The 17,062-nt window shown below is 40.7% G+C and overlaps 1 protein-coding gene across 6 annotated transcripts in view; it reads left to right on the forward strand.

The window, feature by feature from the left end:
* Positions 1 to 17,062, forward strand: part of VPS8 (VPS8 subunit of CORVET complex) — a 150,579-nt gene that overhangs the window by 62,806 nt on the left and 70,711 nt on the right. For all 6 annotated transcript variants that reach the window (XM_053311939.1, XM_053311933.1, XM_053311934.1 and 3 more), the window contains exons 29-33: positions 6,029 to 6,148; positions 6,585 to 6,641; positions 7,858 to 7,940; positions 10,410 to 10,494; positions 10,816 to 10,914. In XM_053311939.1, coding sequence (XP_053167914.1) covers positions 6,029 to 6,148; positions 6,585 to 6,641; positions 7,858 to 7,940; positions 10,410 to 10,494; positions 10,816 to 10,914 — 444 coding nt within the window. The remainder of the gene's footprint in view (positions 1 to 6,028; positions 6,149 to 6,584; positions 6,642 to 7,857; positions 7,941 to 10,409; positions 10,495 to 10,815; positions 10,915 to 17,062) is intronic.

Below are 17,062 nucleotides of genomic sequence, written 5' to 3' on the forward strand. Positions count from 1 at the left end.
GAAACAGCTACATTGCATCTCTCTTAACCACCTTGACACTAAGAAATGAGTTGGGAGCCACATGTTTTCTGATCTGTGTGAGGAAGAGCTTCATCTCCTAGGGACAAGTGCATCTGGTATTCCTTGGCAGCCCATTTCTTAGCGGAATTTTTTCCTGAGCTTGTCACAGACCCCTTAAAGACAGCAGCAGCAACAGGAATATCAGAGAACCAGGGAGAGACATTAACATCACATCTCCTCTCTCTGTTACCAGGTTTGCTCTGAAGTGTGGTAGTAAATCATCCTTTGTGACTATATTTGACTAAAGCGGGGGGAAATATCTCAGTTGGTGCAAACCTGCGTACAGCTATGTTCTTAAATTTAAGATACTAGAAAGTTGATCGTGGTAGGGTACAAAGGAACTTAGGATGGGCTAAAGTGAAGGAATACCTACTTCTGCCTTGAAAACAAAGAGTTACTTGTTTGAGTGCTAGAAAGGGGTACAGAATGAGAAGAAGGGTAATTAAGCAAAGATTTGTGCCCATAAGTGGGTTGCAGACTCTGGAAACTGCATAGGTTGCCCCAATACATTTACCAGTTTTTAGTGCTAAGGAAAGGGGATAGAGATTTGGAGTGAAAGTTTAAACAATAGAACATCCATAGCTACTAACTGTCTAGGTGGGTATCATCTGTGCACTTGGGTGCCTCTCCATGGGTGTGCACACAAGCAAGGGAGCAAGTGTGTGTGTGTAATTTGAGCCAATACACAACCACCACCGATCTCATGAGGGGAGAATCTTATAATCCAAGATATGATCTGAGGGCATGAATACGTGGACACCAACAAGTACAAAAGTACTTGTTGCATATAAGGTGTGATTCTGGGTCAGCCATGTGGGTGATAGCTTAGGTGTTCCCCTTATTAAACAAAAGGGTTTTTTCCTGCTAAAGAAGCAGACTAAAAAGAAAGATGAGAGGAGGCACACCTTTCTTCAGCATGGCTTACCCGAAACTACTGATAAGGGAAGAAAAGTGTCCTTGGACACTTGCCTTTTTTGCAAAGGCTCTTAGGCTGGTCTGCCCTGACACTCTGTACATGCCCAGATGCAATTAGAGTGGCATCTTCCAGTCCCATTGCAGCCGCGCTAGTGACGTGAGAGCATGTGGAAATATCTAATCAGGAGGACTCATTCTTAGGAATGCAACAGGCTAGGTCTTCATTTCCTTTAGGCTAAAATGACCTTGCTTCTGGTCTGGGGGTACATCAAAGTGCACAAACAAGACAAATATGGCAAGAGCTCCATCAGCAAGAGATGCATTCGTTTCTTTTTATTATTGCTATAATCAGTTGTAAGCCACCATGAGAATAATTTGATTGAAGGGTGTGGGATAAATTTTATAATTATGTGCTATACACAATAATTGAGCTTCTTTTGCTCCATCAAGTAGCAGTATATCTTAAATGCCCCTTAGTTGCTTAAAATATGGGTTTGGTAGACCTTTTTTAAAAGATCTTTGTGCAGTTTCCTCAGTCCTTACAGTTCAATGCAAATTTACCTGTTCTTAAATCTGTGTCTGCATATGGCAAAGTCAATAAAGGCAGAGGGTTGTTGTTGGCCATTGCTTTCATTTGCTTTGTTGGCTACAGTTTTTCTAGTGCTGTACAACAGATATATAGTCTTGTGTATTTTCTGAGAACTTGCACAAAGGCTCTCAGAAACACTGTATTTCAGTGAACAGACACATTGATACAAGATCTTGTGTATCCTGTACTGGCTAACCCTATTAACTGAGGACACTAAGGTTTTCTAGACAGGTGTGTCTGAATGTGTATGCTCTTTTGCCCAACATGGTTTCAGGTTGTCAGGTTATATAAGCATTGGTGTAGCTGGAGAGTGTGAGACAGTTGCTGACGGCTAAGATATCAGTCTAAATATTCTCGGCGGGAGAAAGGCAGAGTTTCACATAAATCATTTGAAGAGACCAGAGTAGACTTGGTATTTTGGTAATTGGCTAGACTAGAAGAGCACTGAAAGATACAGGGGAGCAGGAAAGAAGAATCAATTTAGTAACAGCAAGGCTACTGACCAGATTAGCTCTGCTAATTACTGTTATAGGAACAAACAGCAACTAAGTTCTGCTGGCTGGTTTGTAGTGAAGAAGTTGAATAAGTGGTTTTATTCTAGGAAGAGCAGGGAAGTGCAGCCAACACTAGCCATGGGGCTAGAGTTGCCTACAGAAAGCTTACTTATTGCCATAGCTTTGAAACTGGTTAACAAAGCAGAAAGTTTGGAGGCAGTTTCTTTTTCAGCATGAGTTATGTCAGGTTTTGTTTGTTTTAATTGCTTAAGCTGTAAAATGAATGAATGTTAAGTTTCCATGGTAATCACTATAACACAGCACCTTTTTTTTTTAGTCTACTTTCCAGTAGACTTATGAGGTCACCTGACATTGTGTGTGTGTGTGTGTCTGTCTGTCTGTCCATGTGTCCATTGGTGTGCCCCCCACCATCAACTGCACAATGCCTGGACCAATATGAACCAAATCGGGTACAGTTATAGGGACACATAGGAACACCTCAGTGGCGTAGTTCATGATGATGTCACCCACCCCAATTCAAAATGGAAGACATGTAAACTTTTGAGCTGCAAGTGGACTAGCTTGTGGGCCATCTAACTGATTTGAACCAAATTTGTTATAATTGTAGTGTCTGACATACAGGGACACCTCAATGGCGTAGTTTGATGATGACATTCACCCCAATCTAAGATTGCAGAGGTGTGAATGTTTGAGGCTCAAGAGGGCTAACTTGTAGACTCTCTAATGATAAGAACCAAATTTGGTACAGTTGTAGTGAGTAACACACAGACACCACAGTGGCATGGTTTATGATGATGTCATCCACCTCAATTCAAGATGGCAGACACATTGACCTTTGAGGCTCAATTGGGCTGTATTGTGATCTGCCTAACTGATTTGAACCAAATTTGCTACAGGTGTAGGGATGGCCCAAGGGCATAGTTTGTAATGATATCAGCCACCCTGATTCAAGATGGCGAACATGTGAATGTTTGAGGTGCTAGTGAAAACAGATTTGGACCAAATCTGGTGTAATTGTAAGGAAACAGAGGGACACCTCAAGCACATAGTTAGTGATGTCATCCACTCCAATTCAAGATGGGGGAATGCATGAATGTTTGAGGTGCAAGTGGGCTAATGTGAACTGCCTAACCAATTTTAGACCAATTTAGTCCAGTTGTAGGGATACGGAAAAGAAAATAAGTGTTCTTACTAGAACAATTTGTTTGATCTCTGGTCAGCATGTTAATTTTTCTTTTCCCTCCAACTTGATGTATGACAGTTTTTTATACTAAAACTAACCAACCTAACTAATAAAGTACAATTCATAAAAACTTAATTAAAATGTAGGCACTATTATTTATTTTAAAAGGCTTGTGCCCAAATAGCTTGGAAATGTGGCAAAAATAGATTAAATTATGGAATCATCCTAATATTGGGATTGGGGTGCTGTTTTAAATGGACCATCAGTTTCCTCAGATATTAGCAATGGTCTAGAAATGGCAATTTCCCCGTTTGAGGAGTTCCATGTATACGAACAAGCTTCTGACTTCTACTAAAATGTAACCACACGTGCAGACACAGAGAGTAAATTTTCCTTACCAGCACAATTATGAAAGCATTAGGTGATATCTACAGAAGGAGTAAACTTCTCATTCAATCCTCTCAGTCTAGCTTTTGCCTTTGGCTTCATTGGACCATAAGATTAGACTACTGTTTCAGTAAATATGACACAGCCATCTGTGTGTGTGTGTGTGTGTGTGTTGTCTTCCCCTTCCTCCTTTATGCATGATGCTATAGCCCAGAGTGCCTTTTGTTTTGCTTCTCCTTTCCCTGGGGTGCAGCTGTGTCAAGATTTGTGAAATCAAAGAATGCAGCATAATTTAGGATGGCTACAGATGTCTATTTACCAAATGGTTCTTGTCACAGAGTGTCCATGTGGGAAGCTAATTGTTCTCACCACATGGTGAGGGGAATTTCACCTTGCATTCATATCAAAGCAGAAGACTAATAAAATTCTGCTTACCAGTGGGTAGATATGATAGAAGATGGGTTTCACACATGGTTACAAGCGAACACCACTAAGAAATTTGTTTATTACATTTATATACCGCCTCATACAAATGTCTCGTGGTGGTTTACAAATAAACAATGAAACCAGAATTAAAACCAACATTAAAACAGTTACGAATTAAAAACATTAAAACAGTTTAAAACAACCAATTAAACAGCAGTAACACCATAAAAACCAGTTTACAGCTGATTGAAGGCTTACTGAAATAAATGCATCTTGAGTGCTCTTTTAAAATCTGCTAGAGAAGGGGAAGCTCTTACAACAACAGGGGATTCATTCCAGAGCCTGGGGGCAGCTATAGAAAAGGCCCAATCTCAAGTTGCCACCAGACAAGCTGGGGGCAACCACAGGCAGACCTCTCTCAAAGATCTTAATGAGCAGCGGGGGTCCTGAAGGGGAAGGAGTGCTCTTAAATACCCTGGGCCCAAGCCATTTAGGGCTTTGTAGGTAATCACTGGCACTTTATATTTTGCCTGGAAATGTATGGGCAGCCAGTCTAATGGAGCAATGTGGTCTCTGGGTTGTCCCAGAGACCAACCTGGCTACTGCATTTTATACCAATTGCAGGTTCCGGGCAGCTCTACGTAGAACACATTCCAATAGTTAAGTCTGGAGGTTACCAGCAAATGTACCATTGTTTTCAGGTTGTTCTCCAAAAATGGCCATAGCTGGCATATTGGCCTAAGTTGATAAAAACACCCCTGCCTCAGCCTCAGAAAACAGAGAGGCCTGGGTCAAGAAGTACTCCCAGACTAGGTACCTGTTCCTTCTGACGGAGGGAGTGTGACCCCTTCCAGAACAGACAGATCTAACCAGTGTTCCCCCTAACAGGAATTCCCAGATGTTGTTGACTACAACTCCCATAATCCCCAAGCAAAAGCCATTGCAGCTGGGGATTCTGGGAGCTGTAGTCAAAAACATCATTTGGGAATCCCTGTTATAGGGAACACTGGATTTAACCCATCTCCTGAGTTATGACTCCCCCCTTCCCCCCGGGCAACACAATAACTATCTCTGTCTTCAAGTTACCACTTGAAACTCCAGATTTTCAAAATAAATATGAAATATCCCTTTATAAAATATTTTAAATTCTATAGTGATACTGTATTCATGAAAACAAACAATTTTGCTTGTGTAAAACACATTTAATATGTAGAACACACTTAGTATATCAATTGTTAAAACTCATAAGTAACCTGACAGATTGGTTTTGAAATCTTGAGCGGCCTTCTCAAAACCTTCGTCAGTTCAGAACTTCTAATTGCTCCTTGGTAGTGGACCAGAAAGAACAATCTCCTCCCCTCCCCTCCCTGCTTCCTCCCATTTTTCACTTGATTATGGTGGGCTGCCATGTTTCATAGTCTGGACAGGCTATGCCTATTCTTGTTACAATGATAAATTTTGAACAGCGTTGCTGCCTACCATTGACAGGCACAAGGCAGTGTAATATGATTTATTTTCAATGATATAGCAATATCTGCTTCTAGCTATAAAGTTTCAGAGCCAATGTTTATATCCAGTCTGTGACAAGCTGAACTTAAGTTATGATAAATATAATAAAAACTATGGATGTATTGTTTTATTACTTGCCTTCACAGCAAAAACACTTGCAATGGCAACTTAAGTCATATGTGCTTTGCTTGAAATAACTAATGCAGTTGTCTCAACTAAAAAGTCCATTTTAATTATTTTATTTGTCTGGCTAGAGATATTTTTCTAGAATGCATTCAGGGAGTTTGTATGCTATTTTCTTGATCACTATAAATATATCAAATTTGAGACTGCTGTACAAAATGTTGTGTTTTGAGTTCTGGTTACTTGCTATTTGTTTTGTTTCATATGTGTGAAGCTATAACATGTGCTGATCTAATCAGCTAAACTTCTCATCTCCAATAGGTTATGGTAGAGAACTCTGATTTTACCCCATCACAAGTTGGATGTCTCTTTACTTTCCTTGCCCGGCAGCTTGCTAAGCCCAACAACACACTGTTTGTGAACAGGACACTGTTTGACCAGGTAAAGTGAGGAAGCATGTATTGGAGTTGGTGGAGTCTGTTTCTCTTGTTGAAATTGCTTCTAAAATGCCCCAAATCTTATACTCACATAATATAGAATGACAGGATAGTGTGTAACTTCCATGTATATTTTATTAGAAAAATTAGGATGAAACTTGAGAAATCTGGTGGGTTTTTTAAATAAAGCATACATGGATCTTGAGAGACAAATTAGAAATGAGAAATAGAATTTAACTGTTAGCTCTCTGGTCGCCATATTGCTTTACTGAGTTCACACGTTATATAATTATATAGGTATTTTGAAGAGACTGTTTCTTGTTATGGTAGTTCCAATGTACACTTAATCTAGAGTCTTTCCTTGCCAAGAAATTTTGTATTTCCAAGGTATGTTAGTGCACTTAAGGAATGGAACAAAAACATATGTGTTCTTTGTCCAGGTCCTTGAATTTCTTTGCAGTCCTGATGATGATTCAAGACACTCTGAGAGACAGCAGGTATGAATCCTTAGAGGAATAATTCATGCTGTGAGTGTGATGCATGGTTAAGGAGGGAAGGTCATTGCTAAGAATGACCAGACTGTTGAGCAGGGATGCTACAACTCGTACCGCAATCAACACTGAGAAATCAGTGCCAGCTGGAGAGCTATAGGCAAATGAATAAAACTTCATAACCGTTATAGTATGGATAGTATTTCATAGTGCAAATTGGTCATGCTAAAAACATAAAAGTGGGGTGTGACCAAACGCAGCAAAAAATGCAACCTACACTACACCCATAATGCATGGATAACCCTGGTATCTATACTATGGCATGATTTTCAGTTATTGGAGATGGTACTGCCACTGCTCCTAATATTCAGAGGAGGTCTTTCAAGGGAGTGTGTCCTCAAGAGGTGCCATCTCTCTGTGTACTGTTGGTTTTCTTCATCAAACTGGAGAACTCTCCTCTCAGTTAGTGGGGAGCAAATGCTTGAGTATGTGGAAACAAGGTGGAGCTCACTGCTAATGTGCTTGCTGTGATGTGCTGCTTCCCCAGTCTGGATTGTCCAATGATAATTCAGGCAGATACAGAAAAAAGAAAAGCATTAAGCTATAAAGGGTTGAAGGGGCATGGGTGTGGCAGGTTGTAGATGACTAAAGGGGCTGGAAGGTGGGAGAAAATTTGTCTTATGGGACAGGCAGGTAGACTGGGTAGGAGCTGGATCAAGCTCAGGACCAGAAGATACTGAATTTTTGAGGCAAGCCTGACCAAACAAATTGACACCTTCTGCACTGCACTTTTACTTGTCTGGATTGCCTTGCCATTGGTCAAGTCATGTATCTCTGGGTCGAACCATATCATCAGTAGTCTTATGAGATGTTTCTGTTAACTAAATTCTACTATTACATGTTTAAATGTTCTCCTAGAAAAAAGAAACTTTCTACACATACAAAAGTAAGATGCCAGGGAGAAGGGTTCAGGCCTATCCTTCTCCCTGAAAAATTTAACAACCTAAAAATCCTAAGAATTTTGGTGGAGAGAGGCAAAATTCCTCAGCTAGAAGGAAGGGAATACATAGTGCAGTGACAGAGCTACAAAACTTGAAGGCATCTGAAAATGCTTAGACATAGTCAAGGCATTTTTCTTTACAGCTGTAGCTGTACACAACAAATGTGGTGGGGGCTGGGCATTAGCACAATACATATAATGATGATGATTTCATGTTAATAGGTTCTCTTAGAATTGCTTCAAGCTGGAGGCATAGTACAATTTGAAGAGAACAGACTCATTCAGATGGCAGAAAAAGCTGAATTGTAAGTTTTTGTTTTCTGTATCTTTTTACCATTTCCTGTCATTTCCTTCCTTGTACACTAATTCAGCTATGTTGCTCTCTCATCTATTCATCAATTCATATCCTCAGTCACCATTGTATTCTTACCTGGAAAGTAAACAAAATCAGGTTCATTATGCAGATCGTATCATATTTGACATCATAGCTTTGGCCAAGAGAATCTTGGACCTCTGGTCTTCCCAAGTAGGTATAAATATCCTATCACCCATGGGGGTGGAAATCTTACTGTATTCCTGGAAGTGCTTCTGCTATACTTTGATTCTGCTTGCCTCTTCCTTGCTCTACACAGATGAACCCGGTAGGGTGACTGATACAGATAAAGCCTATTGCTCCTGTCATTTCTTCCAAGCTGGCTAAGGCTAAAAGCTTCAGGCTGGCATTGCCTTCAGAAGATGTATGGATGGAACTAGGAAAAATGCATGATATGGTTGCTTGGCAACTGTTTTCAGCAATGAGCCCAGAGTTCATGCTCAGGTTGCCTTCCTATCAGAGCTAGACCTTGGTCCTTTTGCATACTATATTGTATAATAGTCTACCTGCACAAGAAACTCTCTCGCTTTAGGGAGGCCCACATCCTAAAAACCAAATATTATGTATATGTCTTGAGTTCAGCTGACTTTTGCTGATCCTTAAACCTTTAGGAACATGTGAAACCAATCCAATCCCAATCTGCTAGTCTTAGGATGTGCTTACTATTTAATTCTAATATCAGGGAATATAGAAATCTGCATAGCAACAATTGTTCCATGGAGACTGGCACTTTTCTGTTGTATCTGTAAAGAAGACTTTTGTCTTTAAAACCCACCTTCAAATGCATTTTCACAGGAGTAAACAGTGAGGAGAACTGGTCTTGTTGTAGCAAGCATGACTTGTCCCCTAAGCTAAGCAGGGTCTACCCTGGTTGTATATGAATGGGAGACTTGATCTGTGAGCACTGTGAGATATTCCCCTTAGAGGATGGAGCCACTCTGGGAAGAGCAGACGGTTCTATGTTCCCTCCCTGGCATCTCCAAAATAGGTCTGAGAGAGATTCCTGCCTGTAACCTTGGAGAGAAGCCTCTGCCAGTCTGTGTAGACAATACTGAGCTAGATGGACCAATGGTCTGGCTCAGTATATGGCAGTTTCCTATGTTCCTATGTTGTCCAAGCCATTACAATGTCTATCTGTTAGTAAGGTCCATGAACAGTTGTCACTTTTTTGATGTGACAACTTTAAAAAAAGTGGATAACTTCATGGAGGAGAGGTCTATCATCGGCTACTAGTTGGAGGGCTATAGGCCACCTCCAGCCTCAAGGCAGGATGCCTCTGAGTACCAGTTGCAGGGGAGTAACAGCAGGAGGGAGGGCATGCCCTCAACTTCTGCCTGTAGGCTTCCAGTGGCATCTGGTGGGCCACTGTGTGAAACAGGATGCTGGACTAGTTGGGCCTTGGTCCTGATCCAGCAGGGCTGTTCTTATGTTCTAAGTATTATGAAGTTTTTGGACATCCCAGAAATAAATGCACACCATAGAAAAGAATAGATTTTTAAGGCCTAAGAAACTCGTTTGTCCCACCCTAAACTCTGAATTTTCCTTGGTAATCAAATCCTCACTCAGCTACAAAGCTCACTGGGTAATCTTGGACAAATCACGATCTCTCATCCTACCTATCTCACCAAGTTGTTATGAGGAATTAATAGGAAGGGGGAGAATAGTGCTGCCAGGAGTTCCTTGGAGGAAGAGTGGAATTAAAAAATGTGACCACAGCCTCTCTTGTGAAATGTGAACACAGTTTCAATACCAGTGGACAAAACCATTATTGTTTAGAACCATAATACAAAGAAGGCAGTGAAAACTGCATGAAAATAGCAACACAAAGGTTTATTTAAATTCGCTCACATAGTTTTGGCTTGGTCTTAATATGCTGCCAAGCAGGGCTAGAAAGCAGGCTTCCAAAAAACCTCCATTTTGGATATCTCAGTCCAGTATAGTATTAACTACATGGCTCTTCATAAATCCTAGTGGGAAGGAGAGATGGAATACACAACTTGCTCCCCTAAGAAATCTTATTAGATAAAAAGATTACCAGCAATTCTTTGCATGAGACAGATAAACAAAATGCTTTTTATTTTATGTTCTTTGCATGTGATAGAAATGTAGTCAGATGGCCATGGGATTTTCATAACACAACCTGAAATATACCAGCTTCATAACAGTATGCCCTTCTCTTCTCATTTTAATATGTTTAGGTTAGATAGCCACCTTACATTTCTTGGAATATATTCCAATCAGTATGTCTGTGATGCACTTGAGCCATGTCATCTCTGATTGCTAATATCTAACCTACTTGACAAAACTGATTGCCATTTTAAACAGTCAAGACTCTATTTGGGGAGACAACACAACTTCCACATCAGTCAGTCCCAACTTACATGTGTGTGTTTCATTTCAGCTACCAAATCTGTGAGTTTATGTATGAACGGGAACATAGCTATGATAAAATCATTGATTGCTACTTACGTGATCCATTGAGAAAGGTAAGGATGGGAAGCTGCAAAGGGTAATTATTGTGCTGAGAAAATCCAGATGCATCTCTCTTCCTTTCAGTGTTCATCTTAGTTTTCAGCAAATATGGGACCCGGTTTGGTGTTTGTCAAAGGGGTGAGTGGACTTGATTTTCAATGAGAGGCTTTGTATGTGGGAGCAGCCCCCAATTGCTTCATGATACATTCACCATGCTTTTAACTGTATCATGAAAGTTCAGCATTCAGTGATAATGTGGGAATTGATCCTTAGTGTTGGTAGACTGTCAAATTGATATGTGATGTTTTCCATTTTTTCTGCTTATTGTCTTGCAGGAAGAAGTTTTCACTTATATTCATAATATACTCTCTATTCCTGGGTATAGCACAGAAGAAAAGCAATCTGTATGGCAAAAAACTATGAAACACATTGAGGTATGACTTGGATTAATTGATTTATACATGTTAAAGGTAAAGTTGTGCTGTTGAGTTGATGTCAACTCCTGGTGACCACAGAGCCATGTAGTTTTCTTTGGTAGAATACAGGAGGGGTTTACCATTGCCATCTCCCTCACAGTGTGAAATGATGCCTTTCAGTATCTTCCTATATCCCTGCTGCCCAATATAGGTGTTTCCCATAGTCTGGGAAACATACCAACAGGGATTTGAACCAGCAACCTCTTGCTCCCTAGACAAGTTACTTCCCTGCTGTGCCATTAGGTGGTTTTGTACATGTTAAGGCAAACCTAATTTATCCATAGTTGTCCTAATGGTGTCTGGAAGAAGACTGGGCTGTATCTTACTTTTAGGTTATTTTAAAAAGTATGTTTATTTAATGGATTTATATACCACCTGTATTCTAAAATTTGAAACTCAAGGCAGTTTGCAATTAAAAACAGGCAAAATCTATGCTTCAATACATATGATGATTTTAAAAAAAACAACCCAAAATCCTAACAATACACAGCCAACTACTGAAGAAAGAAAAACACACAACAAACCCACCTGGGCTCCGGCCACACACCTTGTGTGTGATGTCTCACACAAGGGGGGGTGGCCAGAACCCAGTGGGGGCCGCACGAGCCCTCCAGAGTTCATTTCCCAGCTGTTCTCATTGTTGGGTGCATGTTTTGTGTTTTCTCCCTCACACTGGAGAGAATGAACAAAATGCATGCAGCCAGCAACCAACAGGGCTGGGAAATAAGGGCTGGCTGGGTGGAGCTCAGTGGGAGGGGTAAGTCAGGCGGCCCTCCGAAGCTGGGCAGTTCGGATTCTTTGAACCCAAACACCTTATTATAGCTCTGCCCCTGCTACAAATTTCAAATTCTTCTCATTTCCCTTTTGCAAGCACATTAATCGAAATATTCTATTATTGTACATATATTTAATTTTTTGAACTTTCCTAGAAGTCTAATCTACACAAAATGACTTTGCCCGATCAATGAGGGGCCTCACCTGCTAGTTATTTATAAACTGCACAGTCTTCCCAGAGACATTTGAGGTGATGCATGAGTTTTAAGACAGATTTTGCATCAATAATACTTAAAAATGAGCTCAAACGAATAGAAGCAGCATTAAAGCATAACACTTTCAATTAGTGTCTTCAGTTATAACAGAATATATGGCAGCTATTCTGGATAGATTAATGCTTATTTTTCCATAGCACAAGGAAAAGCTGGATACAGAGTGATGATTGTCTAGTTACAACATTCACATTTGATTCCCCGCCCCCTGTTAAGTTGTTGTGGTTTTTTTAGCCAGTCCAAGTGACTGCAGGCAGGCTCAAAGCGGTCAACTTAACTTTCCTTTAAAGATTCAGTATTTAACCCAGCTAGCAAACTGCCCTATACTCCTTGATGTAAGGGCAGAATCAAGGTGTATTGATATGTTTATGTTTTTAATTAAATCCAAAATAGTATTAAAGCTAATGGCTTGGCTAATTATTTGAGTTGGACCTATGATTGCCATGAAGTCTAGTAAACTAGTCTGGAAGAACCTCATTGGTTTGAATGTTAAGGTAATTCAGAATCCTTGCTAGGATTTAGAGAGGCAAGTTTCCCAGCAACGTTTTCTTTGACTTGGCTCATCCATTCTCTTGTTTTATTTTTATAGTTGCTCTGTATTTTATATTCTGTTCACAACTTTGTGCAGTTGTAAATACCGGTTATGAATATCTAAAATAAATAACACATGTGTAATGAGTAAAGTAGTTGAAAAAGAAATACTTAACTCATCAATTTGTTGCTTATTATGCACCAGCAACACATCTTCACATCTGACAGGCCATTCTGCGCACCCCTCCCCCACCTCTGGGTGTATATATATTTTCCCTCTTCCCTGGAGGGTGCATGTCGAGGATGCAAGGCCTTCCTTGCATTGGAAGGCCATCATGGGAGAAGGAAATCTCCTCCTCCTTCCTTTGCCATGGCTCCAGCTGGATGACTAAAAGCCAGTTTGCCTCTGGGGAGGCAAGCCAGGGACCAAGGGAGTTGGAGACCTATTTGCAGGAGTGCTGTTACCCTGCTGCTATGGGTAGCCTCTTGATCACATTAGGCTTTCAGTATGTGCACATCCCTCATATGACATGCTGCACTGGAAGCTGAGAATGACTAAGAAACAGAAATGAATGTGTGTTTAAGACATACATTGCAGAGTAACACAGTTGTACTTCAGACTGTATTATAACTTGTTCCATCTTAGGAGCCATAAGAACAGAGAAACCGCATAAAAATCATGTCATATTTCACTGTGAATCCAGAGTAAAGCATTATAACAATACAGATGAGAAAGGAGTGTAAATACAGGGAGGACAGAGAAATATCCATTCCATTTTAACCTTTGGGTATGTTCCTGTAAGATGAAAGCAGGACTGAGTGAATTTGAATTTCACTTTAATTGGCTAATACCCATACATGTAATCATTCTTATTTCAAGTACTAGGTGTGGAGGCATGAGTTGCTAACTAATTAGAATTACAGTAAGCTTAACTAAAGAGATAAAGATGTATCTCATATATATGTTTTTAAAAGTGTGATCTTCAGACCAATTTAATCAAATTATAAACAACTAGATGTAACCCTATTGACTTCAGTGGTATTCAAGCCTAAACAAATTTTGTGTGGAAGTAAATCTCAATGATTGAATTGTATTTCTACAGAACTGTGCATAACAGGGATGTGCAATACGATTCAGACATGAATTGATTTGCCTTGAATGTGGCTGTTTTGAGTGTTTCGGCTTGGAATAAAATCACTCCTAAAAGGGGTTATTCAATTCGAAGTTGAATTGAATCAGCCAGATTCAGATCTAATATATCTAAATTGATTTGAGTATGGGAGGGGGAGGGGGAGGGAGGAGAGCCCCATTCCAGTCTTAAACAAATAAAGGGGTTCCAGGGCACCCAAAAGTACCTTTTTATTGTGCAGAGCCTGCGGCAGGGTGGGGGAGGTGGCAACCCCAACCGCCATCTTCCTGCAGCCCATCGGCCACTGATTCCAAAAAGAATAGGTGCCTTTTAACAGATCATTGGAGTGGTAACTGCAGAGCACACAGTGGTGGGATGGAGGCGGTGGCAACCCAACCCACCATCCCTCCCCGTGGCCAGTGGGTCATGGGGAGGGATGGCGGGTTGGGTCACCGCCACCTGCCCCCACTGCTGCATGCTCTGCAGTTACCATTCCTATGAACAGCTCAAAGGGTGTTTCCTCTCTTTGGAATCAGCGGCCAGCAGATGGCAGGGGATGGCAGGTCACCACCGCCTCCCCACCGCTGCACACACTGCACTTAAAAAGTACTGGTACTACTGAGCACCTCGGCACCTCTTTCTTTAAAAAAAAAACCCACAAAACAATGTTGAAAAGAGGCTTTCCTGCCTCTCCCTCCCCGCATTGAACTTAATTTGAATCGATTCGACTGTCTTTTGACTGAAATCTAAACCAATCTGAATTGAATCAGGCATGTTTCAGGGAGATTGGATTCAAGGCCATATCAAAACCCATGTGTTTCATTTCAACTCATTCGAATCCCAGTTATTGATTCATGCACATCTCTAATACATAAGATAACTCAAGTCAATTTACACCCAAATATATTGACTGACCTGGTTTATGGACAGGACTGCCTGCCTGCTAGAGTCATATATGGCATTGAGTGTGAAAACAAGTTATAATATTATCCCACTTGGTATATGCTCTGAAAATGCTGTCAGGTTGGTTTACATCCTGGCTACTGAGCACAAAGCTAAACTAAACTACCTGAATATGCTCAGAAAGTGATGAGACTGGTCTGTGACTTGAAAATGGAGAATTTGCCGTTCTGGTACAGTCTTATTTTTCAGTTGGTTTGTTCTGTTCCGTGAAGAAATAAATACCTTTTAGATGTACAGGTCAAAGAGGTGCGCAGATGGAGCAGGTAGTGCAGTCAGTACAGCAGAGCACTAAGGCCATTCTGAAGTTTTAAAAATCTAAAGGAGAACAGTACATCCTTGCACCTTTAACATTGTTTGAAACTAAGGTCAATGGACAATTAATCTAAGATGCTCATTTGGGACCCTATGAAAATTTTGCCCCTATAGAAGCAGTGCTGTCCAAATTTCTAAGAGCAATCTTGCAAGTCTCTAGATGTGTTTTCAATACTACTCTCCATTTTTAGAACTGCGAATTTGAAAGGTGGAAATGCAGCTATGGATTGCCTCTAATGAATGGTTGAAACTTGAGTTCATTCCAGAAGGACTGACCCCATTAATATTAAAGATAAATTCCAGTCAACATTAGAGCATGCCCTGATGAGGAAACTGGTTTTGTACAGTTTCTCACTGGATTTAATTAAAGCTATAGGCAGCAGGGATATAGGAAGGTGCTGAAAGGTATCATCTCATACTGCATGGGAGAAGGCAATGGTAAACCCCTCCTGTGTTCTACCCAGAAAACCACATGGTTCTGTGGTTGCCAGGAGTCAACACCGACTCAACGGCATAACCTTTCCTATAGGGTATGAACAGGCAATATGGGTTCTGAGACATCATCAAGAGGAAATGAGTCTAGCTCCGATGCACCTTAAATCATGAAGGTGGTCTTATAGTAATAAACCAGCAGACTATTGTACATCTTTATTAATTCTGAAACAACATTGTAGAGCTTATACATTGGGCCTTTTTAATGTATTAGCTTCAGCCATTATAGAGGGTCAATATAAGAAGATCCCTTACCAGGAATATTCTTGCCTCTGCAGAAGTAATGCTGTAGAATATATAGGACACATTTTATTACATTGTACTTCTTATCAGGATTTGCTAGTAGCTTTGATTCCTACTCTTTTTCAATACTATGCTAGACGCAGCAGATGAAGTATACATGCAATTTGTACTAGCAGACCAACATCTGAGGTAACATAAAGTAGCCAAGTATTGTGCAGCTGCTATACGAACTCGGAAACAAAACTTGGCCAAAGTTAGTGAATTACAATAGATGGGTTGGATTAGGGGCTGAATAAACAGATATTTTATTAGAAACTTTATTATACAAATTGAATTAGAAAATAGATATTAGGTAAGAATGGTAATAATAAGTACATATTGTGCTTGAATTATATTTTAGTAAGGTGTGAAACTGTATATTGCTATATATTTGTACTATTGCTGGTCCAAGACCATAATAAAGATCGATCTTGCTTACTCTTAGATGTAGCTAACTTGTTAACTATCACTTTATTATTGTGGACTGCCTCCTAGTGTCACCTCCTTCTGTCTTCAGTTGAACAGGCAGGCAGCAAGCACTCTTTCCGCTGTCTGCTTCATAAGCAGCAGTTTTCTCTCCCTAAGGGGTTACTTCCTCGGGTTCACCACCTCACATCACAGGAAGGGCATCCTCTGACTTCAGCTCTACTCCATTATCACTGGCCTCTCCCTTATAAGTGTCCTAGCAACCACAACAACCATGCATAAAAAGGAGGTCTCATCTTGTGAGGGTTCTCTCTGTTGAGATAACCTGGAGGCACAACTCCTGGGAAGGCATTCCTTTGCCCTGGTGACAATAATGCCATCAGCCTTCTTCACATTCACTGGCTACAGCTTCAACAGCTGCTACTACAACAAATATGTATATACTGCTTTTCAGCAAAAGTGCCCAAAGCGGTTTACATAGAAAAATAAATAATAAATAAGATGGTTCCCTGTCCCAGAAGGGCTCCAGTCTAAAAAGAAATAAAAGGTAGGCATCAACAACAAGCCCTGGAGGAACACTGATTGGGCTAGATAGGGACAGTTGCTTTTTGTCTGCTAATTATAAGAGAATTGCCACTTTAAAAGGTGCTTCTTTTTGCTCGTTTTAGCCACTGTGATTTCCTTTGGGTGTAAGAACAGCCCTTCTGGATCAGGCCCAAGGCCCATCTAGCCCAGCATCCTGTTACACACAGTGGCCAACCAGATGCCCCTGGGAAGCCCACAGGCAAGAGCAAGGGCATGTCCTCTCTCCTGCTGTTACTCCCCTGCAATTGGTATTTAGAGACTAGGGGTGTGCAAACAGGTTCGACATTGAACATGTTAGACATCGAACTGGTTAGGTTCGACTGTTCAGGGTTGAACCAA

Source organism: Hemicordylus capensis, chromosome 3 (assembly GCF_027244095.1).
Source record: "Hemicordylus capensis ecotype Gifberg chromosome 3, rHemCap1.1.pri, whole genome shotgun sequence".
NCBI classification, from domain to species: Eukaryota; Metazoa; Chordata; class Lepidosauria; order Squamata; family Cordylidae; genus Hemicordylus; species Hemicordylus capensis.